General features: G+C 32.5%; 1 protein-coding gene across 1 annotated transcript; it reads right to left on the minus strand.

The window, feature by feature from the left end:
• Positions 1-1,869: 1,869 nt before the first annotated feature.
• Positions 1,870-10,875, minus strand: LOC112782600 (uncharacterized). The gene is made up of 15 exons (XM_025825073.3): positions 10,459-10,875; positions 9,668-10,070; positions 9,410-9,587; positions 9,181-9,320; positions 7,525-8,386; positions 7,318-7,418; positions 6,932-7,076; positions 6,733-6,801; positions 6,560-6,605; positions 5,510-5,979; positions 5,241-5,320; positions 3,980-4,115; positions 3,089-3,281; positions 2,489-2,571; positions 1,870-2,340 (listed from the first exon to the last, which is right to left on the minus strand). The coding sequence occupies exons 1-15, from the start codon at positions 10,559-10,561 to the stop codon at positions 2,224-2,226; spliced, it is 3,126 nt and encodes a 1,041-aa protein (XP_025680858.1). The 5' UTR covers positions 10,562-10,875; the 3' UTR covers positions 1,870-2,223.
• Between the last annotated feature and the right edge of the window lie 545 nt (positions 10,876-11,420).

Here is an 11,420-nt window from a genome sequence, read left to right on the forward strand (position 1 = left end):
TCAAAATTTATGTATGTTAACCTAAACAAAGATATACCACTATTTTTTTTCTACTACATTTTTTTTTCCATTACGATATTACTTACATATAGGATGTAATTATTATTATTATTATTATTATTATTATTATTATTATTATTATTATTATTATTATTATAATTATTATTATTATTATAATAATAATAATAATAAAATAGTGGTATAACTTTGTTTAAGTTAACATACATAAATTTTGATTTTGAGCATATAACTTTGTTTAGGTTAATAAATACATACATTTCAATTTTGAGTATATATATATATATATATATATATATATATATATATATATATATATATATATATATATTCCAGCAAAATGTAATAATGTAAGAAAAATATTTTAGAATAGAAAAGCATAAGAGAGATTTTGAGAAGAATTAAAGGAGAGAGAAAATTTTATTGAAAAAATTTTTTAAGAAGAAAAGATACAATTACTAATGTTTTATTTGTCAATTACATTTCTATTAAAATTAATAGCATAAAAAATATTTCAAATTTAATATTATAAAGAAAAATTTAAAAAAAATTATATAAGGACTAGTTTGACTAATTTTTAAAAATTGAGGGATGAAAATGACTTACGTCTGGACTTTCAAGGACTATTTTGACTATAAAAAATTTTTTCACATGTCAAGTGACACGTGGCATGCCACGTGTCACTGACCTGCCACGTGTCACTTAACGTGCCACGCATCATCCAACTGACGGAAGGACTAATTTGACTTATATTTTATCTTTCAGGGTCTAATTTGATTAAAAAAATCATTCGGAGACGAAAATGAAGATCGCGTGATCTTTCGGGGACAAATTTGAATATTAACCCCGATAAGAAAAGAATGGAATTGGAAGGAATAAGAAAAAACACAACGAAATTACAAAAAAAAATAGATAAAGAATAGCAAAAATAGAACTGATAGAAAAATGATTTTTTTACTAGACCTCTAACAACTTATTCTTAGCAACTTAGGTTCTCGGAAGAGATTTTTTACTAGATTCTTAAAAAATTTGTCCTTGACAATTTAGATCAAATGGTGAAAATTAAAAGAAACTAACACACATAATTATCTTAAGTTAAATCCTTCAATCTTTTTTATGCAACAAACAAAATAAATTACTCGCTTCACAACAAAACAAATCATAACTAAATCAAATTTTCTAACAAAACCTTATAACAAAACAAACTAAATATAGACCTAAAAAATTTGAAAATAAATATTAATTTTGTGACGGCAACGATGGAGGCGGCCAAATAAGAAAAAGGAAGCTTTTTGGGGGTATGGGTGAGTGGAGAGAAAGTAACCCTCAAGAGAAGGTTCTCATTTCAGGTTTTTTTTTTTCTTTCAAATATTAGTTTTTTTTTCAAATATTAATTAATTTTCAATTAATTTATGCAAATAAAATAGTTATTTTTAATTATATAATGTTCTTATATTTTGCAACCAAACATAATATTAAACATTACACTAGTATCATGTCTATTATTTTCAAATATTATATACAAACACAAATATTTTATACAAATATTTTATATCTATATCTTAAATGTCTATATCTCAATATTATGTCTCAATAGTCAATATACACACAAACCAGACAGCCATAAGTATTTAGTTTGTAATAAGTAATTTATAATTATTATTAATTATATATAATTAAATTGGTTGGCAACCTAATGATATGAGTTTATTGGAATTTAAATTTGAGTAATTTAATACATGAACTCAAATTTAGCGATTAATTAATTCATAAACTCAACTATTCATCTTCTATTAGATAAGATTACAAGTCAGACTTGAAAGAAAATAAATGAATAAAGGCTTCCAAAGATAAAGAAACAAAGAATGCATTTCTCCACCGATATAGCAATACAAAATCCCCATGAAAATGGGGTATACCTAGACAAAATCATAATGAATTCATAAAAGTGATAAAACGATTGTTTTATGTACAGCACCCTAAATCTAAGTTTTTGTACAGTTGGAAAACAGATGCAAAAACATTCCCCGGAAAAATACCATCCAAGGTTCCAGTTCCTGCATCTGAAACGGACATCACCAAACAAAGCCATATAAATCAATGGCACCAGACATCCAAAGAAGTTGTCTCTTGCCAAAATTTCATTTCATATTACAAGATACGCAGACAACAAATGCCCCAGGTGATATGGAAACTCTATAATGGTTATTGAACATGCATGTTCTCATGAACACTTTGGACAACGTTCCGCATCTCGGGGAAGATAGAGATCAGTACAAGTTCCAGGATTGCATAAGCAAGTTGCCTCACACATATAGAAGACTACAATGCAAAGAAGACGACAGAATGGTTTTAGATTAGCAGAAAAGCTTTTCAAGTCTACAAAATCAAAGACTAATGTAAATAAACACAAGAATCAGCACCAAGTGAATAATGCAGCAAGTGGAATGGATAGGGATTTGATTTTAACCTGAGTAAAGAAATATATATCCCTGGCGCATCGTCTATACTGCTTCGGCCCGATTAAACTGACTAAAGTTGTTGGAGCACCATCTGGTGAGAACAAAGGTAACATCATATGGGTAGAAACTACAACATACAATAATGTTTGAAGAGTTTCGGGAAACTAAGCTGCAATGTTTTCCAGAACAGAATATAAAACGATAGACATGCTAAAATTACACTACCAAACCCTATCTGGTCTAGTTATGCTTAAATTAATTACAGCAACACGGTTTGAGCAATATCATGCAAGTTTAGCTTTCATAAGTTTCATTCAATCCAACTGCACGGCAAAAGAAAGATATAACAATATGAAGATCAAGGACGATCGTAAATTACTTTAATAAAGTGTAGCATTCTATAATTCTAATGATGATTTTTATCACTTAATAATCCGATTAGACAATTTAACCCTCTGAAATTTACTCCTGCTTTTGCACAATCAGTTTTGTATAAAAAGAAAGCATATTGAAGCAATCTTATAGCCAAAAACAAGATCACTTGCAATGTAATTACAACACATAAATCAGTGCAAATGAATATAGGACAGTACAGAGTATATACTAACCAAACAATAGTTTCTTGACATCATTTGCTCTTCGAGAAGCCTCGAGCTCTTGCTCAAAAGAACCAGAACCAGATTTTGAGATCTTGCTTCCACCATATCTGTTTGTTGTTTGAGAAGGCTTTTGATCAATTCCACTACTAAATATCTGAGGAGCCTCTACTCTTAAAAAGAAGGTACCACCAGGCCATAGTATCTGAAAGCATAAGAACACAACGTGAAACAGTTGCACAAGTCAATGTCAATGAGATTAACTTCTACTGATAAGTGTCGAAGATTATTCAGATATATAACCAACGGAATTTATCCCTTGATCATCAGTCTCTGAGCCATGCTCAAAAAGGATTAGCAAATTATTTTATTTGGATCAAACAGAAAACATTAAAGATACAAAGGGTCCATATATCAATTCTCCTTAATGCTAAGTTTTATACTTTTGTTTGATTTTTTTTTTAAAAACTTTATTAACGCTGAATAACTTTATTTTGAAATCTAGAAGATATTATGCTTTTAATATTTCAATTAACTGGACCCAAACCTAAGCCCTAAACCCTTACATTAACGTCATTAGAAATTCCATAAAGATCAGCTACATTGAGTAGCCTCTTGTCTGATGATTATTTGGGTTTTCTCTAAAGGAGAAGCAGTTTCTTTAATTAGCTAAGTTTAGTTCTTTTAGCGGGAGCTGAAAGGGTAAAGCTTTATGGTGATGCCAAGATGCAGTTCTAGGATATCTTTATGCAGATAAGGATGATGTCCTTTTTAAGGGTAACCTTGTCATTTTTCTTGGTCCTTGCTATATAGTGTAAGATTGTTTATAGGCTCTCTTTGGGGTTCAGTGAGAGATATTTTTCCCAAAATAGAAAAACGTAGAACTTTAGGTTCAACTCTTACATCGTGGATCCATCTAATCCCTTGTTCCACCGTGTCCTCTCTCCGAAGCCAATTAATCTGTCTCAGGAGCCAGTCATCAATAGCATCTTCCATCACCAACTGTAATATCTGCTTAGATATCCAAAAGACCTGTCTTCTGCATGAACCAAGATGATAAAATTAGCAACTTCAAGTCCTGGAAAATAAACCAATCAGCAGCATCATAGTGCTTAATTTTTTCTCCACTTAAATCCACATAGTGCTGTCAAGAACCAACTATGCTAAATGCTTAAACTCATAGGAGAAGTTATGTGAATGTTTTATCTCTCTCTCAAGGCTGAAAGTAACAAAATTTATTTAAAAGAATATAATGATCGTTAACTTGCTGAATGGGCATGGATAAAGTGGAGATAAAAAAAGATGAAGTTAAAATTAGCACTTTATGATAAAATATTCTTTTCAAATTTTGAGGAGGGGGGGGGGGGGTAAATTTAAAAATTGAAGTTCAAAAATAATACCATACTAACATGGAATAGATCCTCTCAATATTTTCTCTCACATGTTTTCTCTTGGTTCCACTTAAAGAATGTATGGTGAGAAATCACACTTGACCAAACAATTGAGGAAAAAGAATTGAGAGGAACCTATTCCTACTAATATTCCAACAAAGTTTAGTTTCCATGGCACTGCCTTGTGCAGAAACTTTGAACATAAAATATGAACATAAGATAGACTGACTTATCACTAAGTTGCACCAAAGTAGCGTGAAATGAGTGCGCAGGGAACAAATCACTACAGCAAGAATTTTTCATAAAATCATAAGGAACTACGAATTCAAAAATCCAAAGCCTTCCCTAAGAAATGACTCGTTTCTAATAGGATGCAACATTAAATATTATAATGGGTAAAGTATACTTTTTGTCCCTGAAGTTTGGCAAGAATTTCAAAAATACCCCTAAGTTTTATTTTGTTTCAATTTTGTCCCACAACTTTTCAATTTGCATCAAATATACCCCTGGCAGCTAATTTTTCAAAAAGTTTAGAACCAATTCAACAACAATTTCATAAGAACAACCTTCAACACAAGCAAATCGAACATAATTGTCATGCATTGTTATTGGATTGGTCTTAACAAAAAATATACTTTACCCTATTATATTCAATAGCATACTAGAAAAAAACATGAAACAACATCAACAACGCCCAACGAGACTTTTTGCATATTAGAATAAGATCAAATTAACAACTAAAAAATACAGAGCAAATATATAGCGCAGTATACCTTAGCCAGCCTCTTTTCTTGAGCTGAAATATCTTGTCAACCAAATTCAAAATGGGGACACTGACATTTGGTGGGGCCCACTGCAAAACAATTTGAATATTATGAACATTTATACAATGTCCTTTGAGAGAGAGAGAGTCCCATCTAGTTTGCAACATAGATAACCAACTCAAATAATCCAAGGGCACCACAAGTACCAGAAAACTAACTATTTGAATCAGAAGTTTAAGTATGATATATAAAATCAGAAAGCAAATGCAAAGTCAGACCTCTGGTGGCATTCCAACTGGATCCTCCGAACTATCTTGAATTAGAGTGAAATTTGTAACTGGAACATCATTGCCAACCCTGGATTCCACCATCATATCATGCTTTCTATCCAAATCCAAGTTCCCAGACTCTTCGGCAGGGTTTGTTATTCGTGACAGGTAATCCTGTGAGATCACTTCATTGTCAGAATGCCACCCACTATCTTGAGCTACTTCCCTGTCAATATTCTCACTGCCAAAATTACTGTTCTTTAGACTTTCCTCGTTATCGGAGCTTAACACACTTTCTGCATTGCTTTGCTGTGAAATACTTTTATCCATTTCATCAGCATTCCAGGGCAAGCTCCCGGTGGTATACGTAGAATAACCTTCATTCATGGGGGATGACGAACCAACAACCTTCTTCATTAAACCGTCTGAAACCCCTCTGAACTGGCGTACTATATCATCCACAGCATCATCTACATTGACTGAAAAATACCCCAAAAAAACAAAAACAAAAATAAAAAACCAATCAAATAATAGAAAACAAATAAAATATTTGATATACAATTTAAAAACAAGCACAGGAATGAATTTTGAATGAGAAAACGGAATGACATTTTCTACAACACAGTATGTCCAGAATACAGTTAAAATATATCCGAGTAATATTTGGAGCGATCAATTTTTGTGAAGAAAGTATCAAAGGACTAAATGTCCTTCCCCTAAGGTTAAAGAAGCTTGGTACTGATTACAACTTCATTATCAACAGATGTTAAGTTCAGAATTTTTTTTCAGATTCTAAATCCATTTCCAACTTTAGACCCATTCCAGTTCCATTCTTACCATCATTGATTTACCTAAACTGACTCATTCACAATGTCAATCATTTAAGAAAAACTTCAAATATTCCTTCCAATTGAACAGAGAAGACAGAGGATGAATTGGAAGAGAGGAAAAGAAAGGACCAGTTGCCAAAAAATAGAGAAGAGAGTGATGTTAAAACAATGATAGAAGGGTCACACTGGAAGACAGTAAATCAGAATGTTAGAACTAAGAACCAAATACCTGCCAATGTTTTCATCACTGAAGAAGATTTCCCAAAAGAGTAGTTCTTCAAGGGTAATACATAACAAAAATAGTTTGTTAGAATGTCAGCTTCCACATCCAAAAGTACCAAGTGAAAATATTAAAATGTCACTCATTATAAGTTATGTAACAAGTCCCAAGAAGATGCTCACCTTTGAGGAAACACTGAAAAAATCCCATACTTCATGTTGCTCAGCAACATTAGCTATTGACAGAAGATCCTGAGGCAATACCATAAAATTCAAGCAAAGGGATTAACAAGATACAAAAGGAAATTATGTCTTTATTATTTACTTATTTATTGGTTAACTATATCTTTAAATAGCATTTTTTAGACACGGCATAAAATACCTGGAGATATCTGTCAAGCTGAATGCAACGTTGATGTACAAAGGCATCATCTGTGCTTGACGAAAATATCCTTTTTGGAGGCAAATGTAATGTATAATTGGGAATATCTTTTAGATGTCGATGTAGTCGTTCAAAATTCCTATATCTGTAAGTCCGAAAGAAATTATGGCAAAGTCGAACCAAAAGAAATTAAGACATGAGCATATTTATTCTACTTAATGCAATTAAATTGTTGGAAAGGAAATTATTAGACCCCAAAAAGTAAAAACAGTGAATAGCACTTGATTTTCTGGTTAGAATTTAACACATTGTAAAATAATCTATGTAAAAAATGATAACTTAAGCACTACTACCACTATCATAAAATGTAAAAGAAAGAAGTAAACCTTCTTTTAACAAACCAAGTCCTATTTTGTGCATCAGTCACTGCAATTGAATAGACAGCAAAGCTTGTGGACCCAAGTTTCTCAAAATATGCTCCAATAACCTGCAGCATTCACTCAAAACCATTGTAATTTATAAAACGATATAATTAAATACATTCAAAACCAAGTAACATTTCAGGTACAACATTTACAACCAGAAGTGCATACCCGGCACCTGAGCTTAGGAATAAGTGGCCCCTCTCTTCTAACAATCATGTCAGAAGAACTCTTCCCACGAAATTCACTATGCCTCCCGAATTCAGGAGTGTAGAACTCTGAAATTATGGAGCCTCCTTTATTAGGTTGGATTGCCAAGGAAGAAGCACTGTTAGATCTCTTCAGGTTACTTTTATACCCATTGGAAACAAGATCCGTGATGCCCTTCATCGTATCAACTTGCAGCTTGTCCTCAAAAGTTAATTGCTTGCCAGAGTCCTGAGGATATTGTGATCTATCTGTGCCTCCAACATTTTGAAGGGGATCTGAACCCAAGGCAGGCTTTGGCGGCAACGAAATCTTTGCTTCTGCAGGTGAAAACTGTCCAGGTTTACTCACTGATGTTTCCTGAATCAATGTTCTATGAGGCAACGAACTGTCCGTAGCTGGACTTTTGACAGAAAGATCCTGAAAGCCGGCTTTGGTTATTTTGTTTTCTTTCTTTTTGTAATTTCTTCCTTTTGTCCACATGTTCTCAAGATTCTCAGGCATAAGAATTTCAGTTCTCCTTTGAGTTACAACCTCTAATTTCCGTGCCCAATCAGCAGGCTTGACCTGAGAAGATTCTTCGTGGTGTATTTTATGCTGCAACGATGTCTCTCCTTGATGACTCATTTTAACCAAGGCCATCTCAGTTACTTGGTTTAATGATGGAGATTGCTTAGATGCCGTGAGATTGTCATGGCCGCCCTCATTAGGGGTAGAATGACCACGTTGATGACTTGCTACATTTGTTGGCTGATTACCAGCCATTGATTTTGTAACATCATCATTAAGGAGAACTAGAAGAGATTCAATAAGCTCATTTATATACCTGATCATAAAGATAAGAATATTTTTATGAATGGATATTGAAGAAATTATAAAAAAATGTAGTCAAAATGCTACGAGAGTTTCAATCACATTGATGGCCAGATAATATGTAAAATGTTTAGACTTCAGAAACAAGGAATCAAATAATGTTTTCAATGGTCTAAACTAATTGGCACGATTATTCTTATCAACTGATCTCTAAATATTTATATTTAACAATTGGTGTGATGAAATAGGCAATGGTTAGGACCAGCACATCTTAGTTTCTTAGCCCTTAATTCTCAGGTGCTCGCTTATCCCTCAACCAACACACTAAATCCCTTAGTCTTTCCCCTTACATTCTGCTTTGACATTCTAATGTCCCAGGAATTTTGGCAATGAAATAGATACCCTTTCATCTCTCTACCTTCAAGCTTATCACACCTAACCTGGCACTTTTCCTAGTTCTCAGCTTTAATCTCTCATGGAGAAGGTTCTATACTTGGTAAAGAGAATGTGGAGAATAAAAGTATTCATACAGCTCACAACAATGGCTGAAAAATAAATTCAATGTGCCATCTATTTTGCACCTTCCCACTCTCAATCAACTTAAAGAAGCATGCCAAAAATGTTATTGATATTATAAGACTAAAATAAATTCCTTCTGATACCATAACAAATAAACGATTTTAAATTTGGTAGTTAAAGCTTGAATATTGATGCAGCAACCCTTCCATTGTATTAAAACTATTGACATCCAACTTTCCAAAAATCAGTCTTGAAAATAAATATAAGACAAAATATTCAGCAACATACCCGGGGCTTGCTAAATTCATAATAGGTTGCATAACCAAACAAGTTAAAAGTTCCCGAGCTATAGAACGAACTACAGGACACTGAGCTTCTCGTTGTCTTAGTACTATGGCTAAAACAGCACTCATCAGTCGCTGAAGAACCTGAAAGAAAAAAAGGCTTCATTAAATATGATAAGAGATATAATCCTCCAAAGCAAAAACATATAGCCATCAGAACACTCCACTCACACCTTGTACTCACTCTCTGGAGATATCAATGCTGGGTGTAGCTCTTTAGAATTCAACAAATGGAATTTCAATCTCTCATCCCTCTCCTCAGAAGATAACGTTCTCATAACATCTACGCCTATAGCAGCTTGATTTCTTCTGAAAAGGTCTATGTGATCACCTACTAAGTCAACTATGTCCCTGAAAGCAAAAAGTAAAGTCAGCGGTTTCTATAGTACTTTCTTCCTAGGAGCAACTATAGGCAAAGGTAAACCAGGTACCTTGTCAGCAAATCGACAAGGTTGATCTCTTTAACCCTTCCTGATATTTCACCAAGAACATCCATTATTATTGCACGTATCTGCTCAGGAAACTCCTTGTCTGGAGTAATTTCCGAATACCACAAATCAACCACAAAATCCTTCAATATCTTATCGATCAAATCACCCATGGCAGCCTCCACGGCAGAAGAATCAATTTTCTTCTTCCATTTAGTAGGGGGAGGCAGAGTAGAGAGGCGCGAATCATTTGGCGACAACTGTTTTTTCTCTAAATGAGATAGGTAAGTTTGTGATACAGGCTGTTGAACCTTCCATCGGAATTCCACATTATTGAAAAGAATGCGCAGCGCAGAAACAAATAAAATTGACATAGGTACATTCATCCACATTGATTTACTTGTATCTGTCAGACAATCAATCATAACATAGAACACCAATTAACCAACAAAGGAAAAAGCATACCGAAACTGTAACCATAACCAGAACCATAATGAACATTAAGGAACATAATTCCAACAAGTGTTGAACTGAAATCCCTAAGCTACCATGAGTAACTTCACTAAATTCCATACTGAATCATTACCACTAAGCTTAAGCAACCATAATCGGACTAAAACGGCAAAAGCTTATCAAGTTCCAGCTACTAATTCCTAGAAATCGCAACAAAAGCACACAGAAAAGCAAAAAATGAATCCAGAATCCCTAGTAAAAGATAGAGATTGACTAGGAATTACATGAATTCAAACAGAGAAATCAAAGTAAGACTGAAAGAAGAAGAAGAAGAGACTCACGAGTTAAGAAATAGGAAACAGCGAATATACAAAGGGACCACCAAATAGTGCGAAGCTTGAACTCATGGATCAGATCAGAGAGAGTCTCCATGGGCTTCTTCATTGTTCTTTCTCTTTCTTTTCAGTTTTGTGTGCCTTCTTAAGACTCCGAAATTTGAAGTCTCAGAAGACACAGAATCAAACAGGAATAAGAACAACCTTTCCTAGGTCTTTGTTTTGTGCTCTGTTGTGTGTGTTGTTCGGTTTGATATTTGATTGCTTCTTCAAATTGGAAGCGAAACAATAACACCTGGAAATTTTTATTTGTGGAAAAGTGTGTTAATAATCTAATCTGTTTTGTGACCTGTGTTTGAGTTGGTTCTCTAATTAAATTAAATTAAATTATGTCATATGATCTTGGAGTTCTGAGGCGAGGCCACTTTTTCTGATGATAATAACGTGCGCCATAATGATAATCTCGGATCAATTTTTAGATTTAGTATTGATAGAAGAATATTATTTGTATACTAAAATTAATTATTAATATATTTATATTTTTTAAATTTATTTTTATTATATATTTATATTTTAATATATATTTTATATTAACGATTAATTTTAACGGTTAAATTTAATATACAACTAATATAATTGATTTTAATAATATGCAGCTTGTAAAGTTATATTATTATTAGTTATATAATTTTAGCAATATTAAAAATATTATTAAATTCTGATCATATTTTTTAATTTAAAAAATATAATTTTAATTTGAATAATATTCTTTAAGTATATATAAAATTACATAATAATTATTATTATATGTACTATAATAATAATTATAAATTTTTAATAGACTCTAACTACGTATGTTATTCTAAACATGTTTTATATTATTAATGTGGTTACATCTATAAAAAAAATTTGAGATTCGGACTGAAGTCAGAGAGTTTTTTTTTTGTTTGGTTAATATTAGATTTGTA

Source organism: Arachis hypogaea, chromosome 20 (genome assembly GCF_003086295.3).
Source record: "Arachis hypogaea cultivar Tifrunner chromosome 20, arahy.Tifrunner.gnm2.J5K5, whole genome shotgun sequence".
In the NCBI taxonomy this organism is placed as follows: domain Eukaryota; kingdom Viridiplantae; phylum Streptophyta; class Magnoliopsida; order Fabales; family Fabaceae; genus Arachis; species Arachis hypogaea.

Excerpts from the sequence above, each read along its gene's own strand:
- LOC112782600 (XM_025825073.3), bottom strand. The coding sequence starts at position 10,561 with ATGAAGAAGCCCATGGAGACTCTCTCTGATCTGATCCATGAGTTCAAG. Across the intron at positions 9,588-9,667 it reads CTTGTCGATTTGCTGACAAG|GGACATAGTTGACTTAGTAG; the intron begins GTACCTGGTTTA and ends TTTTGCTTTCAG. Across the intron at positions 4,116-5,240 it reads AAGAAAAGAGGCTGGCTAAG|AAGACAGGTCTTTTGGATAT; the intron begins GTATACTGCGCT and ends TGGTTCATGCAG.